The sequence below is a fragment of the Arachis duranensis genome, chromosome 6, assembly GCF_000817695.3.
Source record: "Arachis duranensis cultivar V14167 chromosome 6, aradu.V14167.gnm2.J7QH, whole genome shotgun sequence".
NCBI lineage: Eukaryota > Viridiplantae > Streptophyta > Magnoliopsida > Fabales > Fabaceae > Arachis > Arachis duranensis.
Genome location: NC_029777.3, coordinates 10,901,959 through 10,918,221, shown reverse-complemented (window position 1 = coordinate 10,918,221; position 16,263 = coordinate 10,901,959). Strand labels below are relative to the sequence as shown.

At 32.8% G+C, this 16,263-nt stretch overlaps 1 protein-coding gene and 1 long non-coding RNA gene across 5 annotated transcripts in view; one reads left to right on the top strand and one right to left on the bottom strand.

Annotated features, from left to right (window-relative positions):
• The first annotated feature begins 3,096 nt into the window (after positions 1-3,096).
• Positions 3,097-12,960, top strand: LOC107492623 (villin-3). Of its 4 annotated transcripts, XM_052262849.1 has the most exons (25): positions 3,097-3,438; positions 3,928-4,025; positions 5,266-5,371; positions 5,609-5,708; positions 6,060-6,128; positions 6,400-6,636; positions 6,722-6,899; positions 7,003-7,135; positions 7,632-7,791; positions 7,874-8,024; positions 8,111-8,211; positions 8,330-8,488; positions 8,907-8,975; positions 9,049-9,117; positions 9,214-9,351; positions 9,458-9,586; positions 10,017-10,164; positions 10,281-10,291; positions 10,413-10,553; positions 10,633-10,758; positions 11,042-11,104; positions 11,228-11,332; positions 11,681-11,939; positions 12,016-12,248; positions 12,442-12,960. In XM_052262849.1, the coding sequence occupies exons 3-25, from the start codon at positions 5,316-5,318 to the stop codon at positions 12,553-12,555; spliced, it is 2,949 nt and encodes a 982-aa protein (XP_052118809.1). In that variant the 5' UTR covers positions 3,097-3,438; positions 3,928-4,025; positions 5,266-5,315; the 3' UTR covers positions 12,556-12,960. The 4 variants fall into 4 exon arrangements, with proteins under 4 accessions (XP_052118809.1, XP_015969145.1, XP_020982175.1 ...); XM_016113659.3 differs by lacking the exon at positions 3,928-4,025; XM_021126516.2 differs by lacking the exons at positions 3,097-3,438; positions 3,928-4,025 and adding an exon at positions 3,446-3,575.
• A 2,215-nt stretch (positions 12,961-15,175) lies between these two features.
• Positions 15,176-16,263, bottom strand: part of LOC127748314 (uncharacterized) — a 2,749-nt gene continuing 1,661 nt past the window's right edge. Inside the window, exon 2 of the long non-coding RNA XR_008010262.1 lies at positions 15,176-15,293. This is a non-coding gene — a long non-coding RNA (uncharacterized LOC127748314). The remainder of the gene's footprint in view (positions 15,294-16,263) is intronic.

Here is a 16,263-nt window from a genome sequence, read left to right as displayed (position 1 = left end):
TCCATTCCAATCGAATAGAAATGAAGTATATATTTGTAGACTCGAGTAGAACTGTGATATTTAAATAAAAATATACTTATTTTTTTAATTTATAATTTTAAGTTTTTTTTTTTCCTAGTCTATAAGTCTTGGATTAGTGATTTTATGTGTAATTGTCAAACATCCAAAAGGTAATTCAAATAGACCAATTTCTTTGTGTGTGTGTGTGTGAATTATTTAGCTGTATATAAGCATAGTCATAACACTGATATTGATATACTACCAATCTTTTCTGTAGTAATAACTACAAAGGTTCTTTCATTAGCAGATTCCTATAAATCATGGTTCTTGATGGCTCATCTAACCACATTCAATTTATTAAAGCTGCATTTGAAAAAGAATCTGAGAGTGATTGAGAGATAAAAATTGAGAAATAAAAATTAAATTAAAATTTTGTATTATGTTTGATTTTTAAGATAAATATAGAAATTTAAAAGTATATTTTAAAATTGAAAAATTAAATAAAAATATTTTTTAAAATAAATGTTATTAAAATTTTAATTTTATATTATCTTTAAAATTTTTAATATCCCGTATTTTTATTTTTTTAGAGTTATTGAAAAAACTCAAATTTTACGTTTTGTGAGTGAAATTTTAATTTCAATCATTGGTTATTAAATACAATATTAAATTTCAATTTTAGTATAATAGTTTTTGAAAACAAACTCTATCTAAGAATATTTATATAAAAATTGAATATAATTGCCTAATATGTGTATGTATATACTATTTTTTTTTATAACACTATCATATACTATTAATTAATTAACATGAAAAACTAGAATATTTAATTTGTTAGGATCGGACTAGTTTTCATTTCATTTATGAAAAAAGGAAATTATTATAAAAAATATTGAAGTAGTGTTTGTACTGGTCCACCTACTTTAGGGTTGCTTTGCTTCATCAAATTAAACATATAGTAGCCATCAGTAGTACATTTCTCACCAGCTCTCATAAAGTATAAATTATATTATTACTGGTAATAACGGAAATTAAATTCAGTAGGTTTACACTAACCAACCACACTTATATTATAGTCCAACTATTTTGTGCTTTGTTTTTTTCCTATTCACTTTCTACTTTTGATTAATCGTCATCGTTAATGTTAATGAGCAATAATTTCCACTAAATTCAAAGATTCCATGGTTCTGAAATAAGCTAAACCCTCATAACTATTGTCTTAATATGTATTTTTAATATGTATTTGCTATTAGTTTTTTTTTAAATAGAATTTAGTAGCTAACATAATAAGAATATAGTAATAGATAATTTTTTATGTATTTAATATATTAAAAAGTTAATTTTTTAATAATTTTTAGTCAAAATTTTTTTTATAGTACTTTTAAAAGATGTTCTTAAGATGTAGGTTAGCAAACCTTTTTAAAATAAATATTTAGTTCACTAGTTGAATGCTAACGTAAGGTTTCTTTGCATAATGAATGTATATAAATAAAAAAAAGTAAAGTAATAATTAGATTTTTTAATTAATTTTAGATTAATTAGTTTTTGAAAAAAAATACTAATTAAGTTTTTAAAGATAATAAATGATAAATATATATGTTCTTTTGTCAATAAATAGTACAAAAAGAAATGAAATTGTTCATATATTTTGTTATTTATAGTGATGCATGTTTGTTACTACCACATGAATAGAAAAATAACGTAATTTACATTCATTTATTATCTTTTGAATTTTTATATATTATTATTAACTGTTTTTTATTTATCACATATTGTATTAAAATAAGTGTAGTTTCACTTTAAAAATTGTTATATACATGACTTATGTTTCATAAATAGATACGTCAAAATAATTAAATAATTAACAGTATATATAAGTATTACTATTAAATTTTAATTGATAAATTGATAGAATACCATCATATATATATATTCACTCTTTATTATTTTAAAAAACTAAATTGATATTTTTTTAAGAGATTAATTAGTTTGAAGTCGAAATCTTTGAGAGTCTAATTCTCACTTTACTCTAAATTAAACTTTACGTTTTATTTGCCAAAAATACACATAAGAAAAAATAAATCTAAAGACATCTCTTTATCTTGATACAATGATAAATATATTAAAATAAAAAAATGAAATCCAGATATGATTTTAGAGAAGTAGTCTAGCTTTCTTTTTCCTAAGGTGGTGGGGCGACCGTGAGAATGGGATTGGGATTGAGTGAATGCTGGACCATGATTTCATTTCTTTCGGAGGTTGAATGTCGTTTATATGCAAAATGGATAGGCAATTCCATGTCACAACAAAAAAAACTCTGCTGTTCCATCTTCTATGCCTTTGTCATTTGATGTTACACATTATTAGTTTACAATGTAAATTTCATTTCGCACTCTTTCTAGGTGGAAGAGGGAGGAGGATGAAAGAAAAAATAAAAAAGCAAAAATTTGCAGAATATAGGGAATAAAGGTTAGGACTTGGTTTAAAAAAAAAGGGATAATTATTATTGATGTGGTATTCAAAAAATTTAGTCGTTCATAAAAAAGATTTTTATAAAATGTTGCGGACAAAATACTTTTAAATAATTTAAAAATACGATAAAAATAATTAATAATTATTATATTTTTATAAGTGACAATTTTTTTTTGTATTTAACAAATGATTTATTTATTTATTTTAAATTTTTGTGTTAATATTTGAATAAATATTAAAAAATATAAATATCTTTATATTTTTTATTTTTTAAAAAGATGTGATAATTCATAATAATTTTTTTTAAAAAATTCGCTCGACATAAATTAAAATTTTTTTAATAATAATTATAAAATTTGTATCAAAATTTAATCTATAAATTTTTTTAATTTTATTTAATATTTTTAAAATTTTTTAAGATTCGGAGGCGAAGGCTGGCAGAGGACTGACGATCATTCTTTTAAAAAATGTTTGGACGGTTTCGTCCCTTAGTACGGCAACACTTGTCTATGTCTTTCGAAGTTTCGCTCCTTTTTTCGATTTGTGAAATTAAAATAATAGAAATATAAATAAAATTAGTAATAAATTTTATTTGTTTCCTCTAATTTGGTTTCACCACCCTTTTTACCTCTGTGGCTCTGTGTCTAAGGATCATAATTGGTTTCATCTTCATAACAATCAGTCACTCCATAACCCCCGTTCTCCTCCTCCTCCTTCTGCAACTCTCTCTTGCAAATCTCAGAGGCAAGAAAAGAAAAAGGAAACACCAGAGGCAGCAATCAATAATAATTCACTTTTTTTTTTCGTTGTTTCCAACACGCACACTCTCTCTCCCTTTTCTGCCAGCTCTGCAGCTTTGTCGTCCTCGTCAATTCTCTCTCTCTCTCTCTCTCTCTCTCTGACACACACACAACACAGCCATCATCATTCTTCGCATACTCTCCTCGGAGCCAGAGATCTCAATAGGTACCTTCATCACTTTCTAGTTTCTACTCACTCACTCACTCACTAATTCCTCTTTTTCTTTCGTCACCCTTGATCTCTTGCTTTCGTATATTCTCTCTTTCTTTCTTATTCTTGATCTAGGTCCGCCTCCTATTCTGGTAACGCTGATCGCTTCTTCTTCTTCTCATTCTTTTTTTTTTCTTCATTTGTTACGTGATCGTCTGATCTTCTTCTTTTGGAGCTCATTCATCACCTCTGAATTCCTTTTCTACTTCCTCTTTTTGTGATCTCTGCATCTCGCATGAATGATTCGCATATCGTCTTCTTTTTTACATCAAGCTTCGATCGATTGTGTGTGTTTTTCGTTGCTAGCTTGTGATTTCAGAAATGAATGGATGAATGAGCATTAACTGGTTGATCTTAAATCTCAACATTCAAGTGAATCCATTTTGTTTTAGTTTAAATTTGTTCATGTGTATCTGCTTAGTGCTTAGTACTTTTCATTGCTAGCTCGGAATTCAGATCAAGTGTGTGCTTTCAAAGATTCCATGGGGTTTTTCTTCGGTATTGAGCCAATAGTTCTTGTGTAGCGCATTGCGATCATGATTGTGAGATATCCTTTTCTGCTTTTATATTGCTTCTCGGATTTTGGATTACTGAAAAAAATTCAAAAGCCCTGGCTTGCTTAAACCTTTTTTGCTATTAATTACCTGGAGCATGGTTTGGTTTGCAATTATTTGCTGAATTCTTTGCAGCAATTTGATTGTATCTTACCTTCAATCTGGAAATGCTGATCCCCCTTTGTAATTTGAGAACGGGTCACTTTAGAATGTGACTTGGATTGGTGGATGTTGCTGCGATAATTGTAACATTCTGATATGTATCTTATTGCTGACAGAAGTAATGTAGATTAGGGACATTCATTCAATTATGAACTTCTTCTGTTTGTTCAAAGTCCAGCGTATTCTAGTTATCTAAAGCCATCCCAATGGCCAGTGGTGGCAAATGTGTAGTTCGTTATATATGGAATTACAAGTTGGATTAATCAGATAATCAGGTTCGTTAGAGGAACATATTTCGCAGCAGTTCAAGAGTTGATTGCTATTTTAATTAGCTAGGATCAGCATAGTATTCATTATTGAAACGTGTTTTGAGAAAATTGGATATCATGTGTGGATGAGCCTGTGAGGGCGGTTGTTATCACATCTAATAAATGTAGTTTCATTATTATGTAAAGTGAAATCGTAGAACAATTGAGTGTTTGCTAACATTCTCCTAAACCTTTTTCTTCAAGACAGTAATCCTCTCCACTCTTGAAGAAGAAGATTTTGGAGAGTGTACAAGATACCTAGGCATCCCATGATATCAAATAGAATGGTAGACTAAACCTTGACACAATGTGATACAAGTGAGCATGGAATTTAACACCTAATTAGCCAGATTGTATATGCAGAGCAAGTACAAGAGTGTTGCAATTTTCATTCAATAGGGCTAGAAATTATGTGCTTGCTAAATGATAAACCCACAGGAAGTTTAACTGTTTATTTTTAGAGATGGTATTTCTGATTGTAAGAATAATTAAAGTAGTTTTATTTGCTTTTGATACATATCATAGTCACAATGAAGGAAGGAGAACATATTAGTTGTTTGTTTGTTTCATTGAAGGAGAACATATTGTTATGAATATAGTGTAAATGACCTCAATCATGGAGATAACGTGCATGATATGGTGGTTTGAGATTCAGAAAATATGCAATTGCTTTATTACAATGTGATACATGCTTTTCTCTAATACATTCTTAATTACCTCTGTTTTTTCTCATGCTGTGAATTACTATGGAATTGCAGACCCAGTCTGTGCTCTGAAAAGAAGACTATTTTAAAAGGAAGCTTCAGTCATGTCCAGTGCCACAAAAGTTTTAGATCCAGCATTCCAGGGAGCGGGTCAAAAAGCGTATCCTACGAAAGTGATTATTAGGAGAACTTGTCAAAATTATTGCCCCTCCCTTTCATGTTTTATAAATGGAACAAGTATAAATGGTACAAAGTAAAACCAACAGAACTAATGTCAATAGCATAGCCATACATTAAACAATTAATCTTCGGATATAAGAGTGATATTTCTTGGTTATAATATTTTATGCCTGATATGTTATCTACTTTGAGGTGGTTTATACTTAATGAACTGTAGTGGAACTGAAATATGGAGGATTGAGAATTTTCAGCCAGTTCCATTGCCCAAATCAGAGTATGGAAAATTCTATATGGGAGATTCTTACATCATCTTGCAGGTGCAGGCTATATACAGTATTACTTATTACTTATATGTTTTTTATATGCCTGTATTTTATGTCATTGTGTGACAACACTTCTGGCTGAATGTTTTGAATATATTTCATCTTTTTCTCTTTAACCTGTGCTAAATGTTCTTGAGTTGATTTCTAGTTTTTCTGAGATTGAAACAGACAATATCATGCCAGTTATTTCCTTCTGATGCAACATAAATCAAACCGGATAAACAGAAAAATAGAAAAAGAAGCTCCTGTTTACATTAGTCTAAAAGGCCTTCAAAGAATCCCTTCTTTTGGGAAAATAACAGATGAAGTCTTCAATAAAATTCCTACATTCGTGTGTATTTGCAGACAACACAAGGCAAAGGAGGCACTTATTTTTATGATATTCACTTTTGGATTGGAAAGGATACAAGTCAAGTAAGCTTCGAATCCACCTTTATCTATCTATCCGCCTCTTGCTGTTTTGTCTCATTCAGCCTTTTCTATTTCATTCCTAGTAGAATGAAGAAGTCAATATCTTTTGATCCTTTCAAAATTATGTGTTTATGTTTCTTTAATATTTTTTCCCTTTCACTTTTTAAAGTAGTTTTTTAGATATGATGAAATCCTCCATGGTTCCCTTGAATGGGTTGGAAAGTCTTGAATATATCTATTTCAGAAAAAGTTAAATAGATGATTTTCCTTGTAGGATGAGGCTGGAACAGCTGCCATTAAAACTATTGAACTTGATGCATCTCTTGGAGGACGTGCTGTGCAGCACAGGGAAATCCAAGGGCATGAATCTGACAAATTTTTGTCATATTTTAAGCCATGTATAATACCATTAGAAGGGGGTGTTGCATCTGGATTTAAAAAACCTGAAGAGGAGGAGTTCGAAACACGTTTATATGTATGTAAAGGAAAACGTGTTGTCAGAATGAAACAGGTAAAGTGTTCTCTATTCATGAAGCTTTGTAAACTGAGTGCACATTCGTTGGCTGAAAATTTAATTGATCATTTTCCTTGTGCAGGTCCCTTTTGCACGGTCTTCACTGAACCATGATGATGTATTCATCCTAGACTCACAGAATAAGATTTATCAATTCAATGGAGCTAATTCAAATATTCAGGAAAGGGCCAAGGCTTTGGAAGTTATCCAGTATCTGAAGGAAAAGTATCATGAAGGGAAGTGTAATGTTGCCATTGTTGGTAAGGGCACATAGTACATGTTTCCATGTCACTTTCCAAAAACCCTATTATAATTTTGTACTTTTATTTCTTAATGACAATAAAAACGTGTTTCATGTTGCAGATGATGGAAAGTTGGACACTGAGTCAGACTCAGGTGAATTTTGGGTTCTCTTTGGTGGTTTTGCTCCAATTGGAAAGAAAGTAGTTAGTGATGATGATATCATTCCTGAGACAACTCCTGCCCAACTCTTTAGGTAAGTTGATTTTGTTGTCATCTCTCTTGACCCTGTTTCTTCTTGATGCATGCTTCAAAAAGATATAATAGTGTGATATTGTCGATGATTTTTAGCTGAGATAAATCCACAACAAAGAGATTGTGGCTACTACCTTTTAAAAATTTTGCCTAATGAGTAGATCTTACTTCTCTGCTAGCAACTCAAGACAAAAAATGATTCTTTTGTTGATTATAAAAATATTGTTTACTTTCAGATTTTACCAGCAGATGCTTGTGCCGGGCATGTGCATTTATTTTGTGCTACTTTTAAATGAACTTTTGGAGACATAAGGGAATCTTGATTAGAACCAAGTATTTGGAGTATCCTCATTGTCGGAAATCTGTAGACGCCTTACCAAGTTACCTTGTTGCATGCTGGCCATAGTAGTGCCAGTCTTTTCTCTTATTTATTCTTATCTTTTTCTATTTTATCTTTTAAGTTTCTTGACCTAGACGTAATGACCATGTGCTTGTAGTATCGCTGATGGTGAGGTCAAGCCTGTAGAAGGTGAATTTTCTAAATCACTGCTGGACAACAGCAAATGCTATTTATTGGACTGTGGTGCTGAGGTATTCGTCTGGGTTGGCCGGGTCACACAAGTTGAAGAGCGAAAAGCAGCTTGTCTTGCAGCTGAGGTAATGCCACTATAGAATCTTTTTTTCTTCTTTTTATATTGGTTTAAAGTGGATTAATATATTGAGCTACTAATATTTCCAGGATTTTCTTACAAGCCAGAAACGACCAAAATCTACAAGGATAACCAGGGTCATTCAAGGTTATGAACCACATTCATTTAAGTCTAACTTTGACTCTTGGCCATCAGGATCCTCTAATACTGGTGCTGAGGATGGAAGAGGAAAAGTTGCAGGTGGACATGGTTTCTTCTCATTTTAATTTCTGGCTTAGCTATGTATCTAATTAGTCATGCTGAGTAAGATATTTTTGCACTGTCAGCTTTGCTGAAGCAACAAGGGATCGGTGTCAAAGGAATGACAAAAAGTGCCCCAGTAAATGAGGAAATTCCGCCTTTGCTTGAAGGAGGTGGAAAGTTGGAGGTGAGTTAATAAATGGTTTTAATTGGTATCTTGGCTTAATTTAATTAATACCGGAAAACAATATATCTTGGCATAATTTAATGAATACCAGAAAACACCTACTATTGTTTAATTTCAGGTTTGGCAAATCAATAGGAGTGCTAAAGCTCCATTACCTAAGGAGGATATTGGTAAATTTTATAGTGGTGATTGTTACATAGTACTGTACACTTATCACTCTGGCGAAAGAAAGGAAGATTATTACTTGTGCTGTTGGTTTGGCAAAGACAGCATTGAGGTATTTTCTGTAATTCCAATTAGAGCCAATTAACAGTGCTGCTTTCCATGTCAAGCAATCACTATATATTATAAAGCTATGTAGTAATATTTCTGAGACTGCATTTGTTTGTATATACGTTCTTCCATAGTTATGTTTTCTGGGACAAAATGCATGTTATTTGGCTACTAATCTTTAAAGGAGAGTGCTAGATTCTTTGGTAAATAAGATTACTTTATAATGAAGAAATTTGTATTTTCTCCAACAATAATTAACTGTAAAATGAATGAATTGGTTTTGACTTCTTTTGACCTCCGTGATTTTGGGTATCATGTAATGTAAAAAATATGAAATTTGCTGGCTGTTTCAAAACTTTTGTTTCTAGTAATTTTAGTTCATTGGAGCTTTATGAATTTATGGTTGTATAAATTTTCTTCAGGAGGACCAAAGAATGGCATCTCGTTTGGCCAATACAATGTTCAGCTCATTAAAGGGTAGACCTGTTCAGGTATCATAATGTGAATTTCAAGTTTGGGATATTGATCGGAACTGTGTATGATTGTACTAGTTTCTTCTTGCAGGGTCGCATTTTTGAAGGTAAAGAGCCACCCCAGTTTGTTGCTCTTTTCCAACCTATGGTGGTTCTCAAGGTATCATATGCAGAATCGTTCGAAATCATATGTCACTTTTATTAACATATAGATTTTGTGAAGCTAACTAGTCCAACTGAATTATGTCTGTTTCAGGGAGGTTTGAGCTCAGGTTACAAAAAATTAGTAGCAGATAAAGGCTTGCAAGATGAGACATACACAGCAGAGAGTGTCGCACTTATTCGAATTTCTAGAACAGCCATACATAATAACAATGCAGTGCAAGTTGATGCAGTACGTTTCCATCATTTTTTTTTTCTGTCCACCGAAATTATGTTGCTACAAGCCTATGGTGTATCTTTCTTTACTAGTCCACCCTAATTGTGCTATCCGTATTCAGGTGGCAGCATCATTGAATTCTGCTGAGTGTTTTGTCCTTCAATCTGGTTCAACAATGTTCACTTGGCATGGCAATCAATCCTCCTTTGAGCAGCAGCAGCTAGCAGCGAAAGTTGCGGAGTTTTTAAAGGTAGCTGCCATGCTACATTTTTTCTTATGCTCTCTTTGTCTTCTGTTTTCACTGATTTCTTATCCTCTCTAGTTGATATTTATCTATTTTTCTACTTATTTACAAAACAAATCGCTGAATTTTTAAGATATATTTTGGGTCTTCTCACTATTTTAAAGCTTAACCAACCTGTTTCAGTCTCAATCTTATATAACTCAGTTTTTTTGGGTTTAACACTTCCTCACATAACAAGTTCGTAAGTTTTTAATGAGAATGGATTTCTATAAAATTTTCGTTATCCATTATACTTCTGTTAGCCTAAATGGTTACTTCAAGATGAAGTCATTCACCAGTTGGCTAAATGATTTTTAATATGAAGATTATTTAGTAATAGTCATTGTTACAACATACCTTATTTCTTAACGTGTTACACTGACGCATCCATATCCAGCCTGGAGTTGCTTTAAAGCATGCTAAAGAAGGAACAGAAAGCTCAGCTTTCTGGTTTGCTCTTGGAGGAAAACAGAGTTACACCAGCAAAAAAGTCAACAATGACATTATCAGAGAACCACATTTGTTTAGTTTCTCTTTTAATAGAGGTATCATCATATAAGTACTTCTCCATATAATTATGAAACTCCATATTTATTTAATGATATTCAAATAAGCTGACCATTTTTATTTTGTATATTCTTATGCAATGTCAATGCACCAGGAAAGTTTCAGGTGAGTTTGTGATCACCACATTATGTAAACTTTCACACTCTTGCTAGGAAACTAGTCAGCAGTACTCTGTAACTTTAGTTTTTGTTTTTCTTCTAAATCTACCTTTTACGTTACTCTCCAGGTAGAGGAGGTGTACAACTTTTCCCAAGATGATTTGTTAACAGAGGACATCCTCATACTAGACACGCATGCAGAAGTGTTTGTTTGGATTGGCCAGTCTGTGGACCCAAAAGAAAAACAAAATGCTTTTGAAATTGGCCAGGTAAACATGCTCAACAGATTAGAGCATTTACTTCTCATATTGTCCTTTACTTGATTTCTTCTGTAAAATTTTCTTTCAGAGCTATATAGATAAGGCTGTATCACTGGAGGGACTATCTCCTCGGGTACCGCTATATAAAGTAACAGAAGGGAATGAACCATGCTTTTTCACAACATACTTTCCATGGGACCATGCTAAAGCTACGGTATGTGCTACAACAAAACAGAATTCCAAATTTTTTTTTGTCTTATTTTCTTAGAAAATGACTTTGTTCTGGCAATTATTATCATCTGCAGTTGTTTATTACAGTTTTCTGCATGTAAAAGTTACTATTATATTTATTATGTGCTAGATAATGCTATCAATACACATACTTAGCAGAAGTATATCAGATATATGTGTGATTTCTGAAATTGATTAGGTAATCCATGTGCATGTCCATGTTTCAAAATGAGCCACCTTATAAATTATTTCCTGATGCAATGCAGGTTCAGGGGAACTCTTTCCAGAAAAAGGTGACATTACTCTTCGGGATTCGCCATGCTGTAGAGGTATAGACCTGAGTATTAATTCTGATGACAAAAGTTTTGCTGTTTTTCTTACTCTAATGCTGTACAATAAATATGTTGTGCAATGAATATCTGTTTAACTATGCTTGCTGAATATGTTGACAGGAAAAGTCTAATGGACCAAGTCAAGGGGGACCAAGACAAAGAGCTGCAGCTTTGGCTGCCTTGTCTAATGCCTTTAATTCATCTTCTGATACGACATCCAGTATGGTATGGCAACATGTTTAAGATTGTATAAACTATGTTTTTCTTTGTTGTTTTATAGTCAATGAAATTCAACCAAAAGTAGGTTCTCCTAACAAGAGGGTGTAGGATAATGATGAAGCATTTAAGCATATTATATATGGTATCTTTTCTTTTGTTATTAGTGGTAAATTTAATAATCATATTTAGGTAGGTACAGGTTAAGGTTTTTCCATCTTTGCCAAAAAGAAAAATGAAGGAAAGATATCGTAGTTTTTAAATTAAATTGAACATCTCCAAATCAAGTCACAGATCATCATGATTTCATACTCTGTTGGAACTTGCCTTTCTTTCTAATACTTTCTACTCTCACAGTCACAGGATAGATTGAATGGGCTGAATCAAGGAGGACCAAGACAAAGAGCAGAAGCTTTGGCTGCTTTAAACTCTGCATTTAAATCATCATCCGGAACCAAAAGTTCTAGTCCTAAGACAACTGGAAGAAGTCAAGGATCACAAAGAGCAGCAGCAGTAGCTGCTCTCTCTCAAGTTCTTACTGCTGAGAAGAAGAAACAGTCACCTGATTCTTCTCCTGTGGCAACCAGAAGTCCTGTCGTGGAAACTAGCACTTCTGGTGAGAAATATAGCTCTTATTGTCTAAGTTAAATGTGTGCTTCCGATCATTTACAAGATTCCGTTCTTCGCTGCAGATGCTAAAAGTGAAAGCACCCCTTCCGAAACAGAAGGTCCTGAAGAAGTTGCTGAAGTCAAGGAGACAGAAGAACCTGCTCCTGGAACAGGTAGCAATGGGAATTCAGAACCAAAGCAAGAAAGTGTGGAAGATAGCAATGATACTCAAAATAGCCAGACTGTGTTCAGTTATGAGCAGTTAAAGGCTAAATCTGGTAGTCATCTGTCTGGAATTGATCTTAAACGCAGAGAGGTTAGTCTTTAATTTTCACGATATCTATTCATTTATTTGTTCATTCATGTTTGAAAAATATATGCCTCACCTGAATTTTTGAAGATTTGCAAGTTATAAACATGCTAAATTTTTGTCATATTTCTTCGATGTGTACCTTCAGTATATTTGGATTAGTGTTAATATTGTTTCTTCTCCACTTGATGCTGCTTAGGCCTATCTGGCGGATAATGAATTCGGAACTGTATTTGGAATGACAAAAGAAGCATTCTATAAATTGCCAAGATGGAAGCAAGACATGCTGAAAAAGAAACATGAGTTGTTTTAGACTCACAATACACCATATTCCTCAATGAAATTCATGTTGGATAGTGTGGTTTTATTGGTACAATACCATACTTGGATTCCTATGCATAGCACTTTGGTTTTGGCCTATAATGGAAGTAGCTGTTGGTTAGTGTCAAAGTTTGAATGTGATGCTGCCTAGAGAGTGAGTTTTGGTTTCTCCCTTTAAATTTGAGGGCTGCCTCTTCCTCTTGTAATGTTCACATATTATTGTAGCAAATTAAGACAGTGGACAGGTCCAATTCTTTCAGTTTGTCAAAGTTTGTATTTTAAGAATTTGTTTTTTTCTGTCCCCTTGTTGCTATTGGTTAGGGAGGCTGGTGTATATGTATTGCATGTTAATACTGAATCTCAATATAAAGAATGAAAATTGTTTGTTTGTTATTTACGAGTATGAATTATTGCTCCACTTTTCGTTCTTCTAAGTCTTCTATCAAGTTACAGAACAAGTTGGCAATGAACTGCATAATATGATAAGGTTTAACGGCTTTGGCTGATATTAATCGAAACAGAATTCATAGTGTACATCAAAATAGAAGTATTGTGCACATGACTAGCAGTTATACACAGAATAGTCATCACTCATTTGTAAAGGGAATCCAAATATCAAGAATGCATCGTCCTTTTATTCTCTTTTCCCCTCTGCTTGTTAGTGTTACCTCTTTTTGAAAACAACCTGCGTTACTCATTTGTTAAGTTGTACTTGCTAATAATCATGGTAAGTTGACTTCTGAACTACATGATCAACACAATTTAACCGCGTTATGGGCAATGGCAATGAACATGTAGCAAGTTTTTTGGATCATTTCTTTCACAAAGGGAGACTTTTCTGCCACAGATTTTATCCATTGTGGGTAAAGCGTAGCAATAGCATTACGTTGAGTTCCCCATCTGAAGAAGCACTCTCCTATGCATTTATAAGATGATTAAGCACTTGCTTCTCAAGTTCTCATATTGTCAAGTAGCACCACCAAGTATTTAATTTGCATTGTTGGGTCTAGGAATTCATGGGTCTCAAAAGTCAACGCGCGCATATATATACCAAATAAAATTCGGGGGTTCGAATTCCGCCTTATGCATGCAGTAACCCATTGACTAGCAGCAGACCCTTAAATAGAGCTCAGATCTGCGACGGATTAGTCATTGACCTGTCGGGTTGAAAAATACCGTGGGAAACAAAAAAAATACTCAAAATTAAATTAATTTAGATTGGTCAAATAGTCAATCTACTAATCTGTTTAAGCAAGTATCAGGAGTTTGAATCACATTTTGTGTGTGCAATAATTCATTGGCCAGCGACTAGGAGCTCAGATCCAACTAGTAATGTAAAGATATTAAACGTAGGAAGGACTACTTAATTACAAGATTGAATCCCTAGGCACATTCATTACCAGCTCATCGTTATGACACTTCTTACTTAGCCAACTAATTTATTTGTTACTTAAGTTACCTTTAATTTCCACAAAGTGCCTTCATAGTTTACACTACTTTATAATGATCATTTTTCGCTTCTGCTAGTTCACGTTCATACTATAATTTATTACTATATCCCAAACAAAACATACATACCAGATGTAACATTTTTTTTTCTTTTGAAATTTGAAGTTAAATCTACTTTGTCCAAATTTGCGGCTTTACCTAAGGTTTGGATGTTATTATAAGTTACAAGGGTTTTAAATTAAAATTTTATATGAGTATCCACAAAGAAAAATAGCAATAAATTAAATTTTCTGCTTTATCATCAATATAACCATAACTTCTTCCATTTCAAGTAATAATATCACATAAAATATCAGGAAAAAATAGGTCAAGTCAAGAGACCTAGCTTCAATAATTTAGTGTCTAATGTGACACTTAGCCATAATATGATACCGTACTTATTATCAATTATCAAATGGGTCCCGCTACACATACAAGCAAATAACGCATACAATCCTTACAAGTTGGCCCAACTCAAGTTTAATCCACGTGCACTCCCTCCCTTTAAATGGAGCGTCAATTTCACGCGCATCACTTGAACGATTACGCTTCGAAAAAACCGTTCGTTATGGCTCACTCTTCCTCTTCTCCTTCAAAGATAACACAAATCCTCAAGTTTCGAGCAACATTCCAAACTGAAGAGACATTTGAACTCGTCGCGAATAATAGCAGAAACCATCAACAAAATATTATTCAATGTACGTTATTATTTTACTCATCTTGTACATTTTCCACATTTCTGTTTCTGATTTCGAAATCGAAGAACTATGTTTTACTGTTCTTCTATGTTCTTCTAGGTTTTATTGATCTTCTTGTTCTAAGAAATTGAACACATGGTGTAAATATATTTGATCCAATTATAAGTAAATTTTTTTCCATAATTAAACTCTCTCTGGTGTATTCAAAATGTCTGATTTACAGGTACTATAATATGAAGTGGTGATCCAGATAGATTGAAACCCATATATGACGGTCTGCATAGAGATCTGTCGATAAAAAAATTAAATTTACACCTCTGCTGCAGATTTTAACCCAACACTACCTGAAAGCCACTTGTTGTCCACAAGATCAAAATTAATTAAACTCTCTTTGGTGTATTCAAAATGTCTGATTTACAGGTACTATAATATGAAGTGGTGATCCAGATAGATTGGAACCCATATATGACGGTCTGCATAGAGATCTGCATAATACACCCAAACACAGACTATAAATACACCCGATAAAAAATTAAATTTACACCTCTGCTGCAGATTTTAACCCAACACTACCTGAAAGCCACTTGTTGTCCACAAGATCAAAATTAATTAAACTCTCTCAAGTGTATTTAAAATGTCTGATTTACAGGTACTATAATATGAAGTGGTGATCCAGATAGATTGGAACCCATATATGACGGTCTGCATAGAGATCTGCATAATACACCCAAACACAGACTATAAATACACCCTATAAAAAATTAAATTTACACCTCTGCTGCAGATTTTAACCCAACACTGTCTGAAAGTCACTTGTTGTCCACAAGATCAAAATTAATTAAACTCTCTCTATTGTATTCAAAATTTCTTATTTACAAGTACTATAATATGAAGTGGTGATCCAGATAGATTGGAACCCATATATGACGGTTTGCATAGAGATCTGCATAATACACCCAAACACAGACTATAAATACACCCGATAAAAAATTAAATTTACACCCCTGCTGCAGATTTAAACCCAACACTAAAGCCACATGTTGTCCACAAGACCAAAATTAATTAAACTCTCTCTGGTGTATTCAAAATGTCTGATTTACAGGTACTATAATATGAAGTAGTGATCCAGATAGATTGGAACCCATATATGACGGTCTGCATAGAGATCTGCATAATACACCCAAACACAGACTATAAATACACCCAATAAAAAATTAAATTTACACCTCTGCTGCAGATTTTAACCCAACACTACCTAAAAGCTACTTGTTGTCCACAAGTCCAAAATTAATTAAACTCTGTATTCAAAATGTCTGATTTACAGGTACTATAATATGAAGTGGTGATCCAGATAGATTGGAACCCATATATGACGGTCTGCATAATACACCCAAACACAGACTATAAATACACCCAATAAAAAATTAAATTTACACCTCTGCTACAGATTTTAACCCAACACTACCTGAAAGCCACTTATTGTCCACAAGACCAAAATTAATTAAACTCTCTCT

Coding starts and splice junctions, on each gene's coding strand:
- LOC107492623 (XM_016113659.3), top strand. CDS start 5,316: ATGTCCAGTGCCACAAAAGTTTTAGATCCAGCATTCCAGGGAGCGGGT. Junction 5,709..6,059: donor ATTCTTACATCATCTTGCAG/GTGCAGGCTATA, acceptor GTGTATTTGCAG/ACAACACAAGGCAAAGGAGG. Junction 9,118..9,213: donor AACCTATGGTGGTTCTCAAG/GTATCATATGCA, acceptor TGTCTGTTTCAG/GGAGGTTTGAGCTCAGGTTA.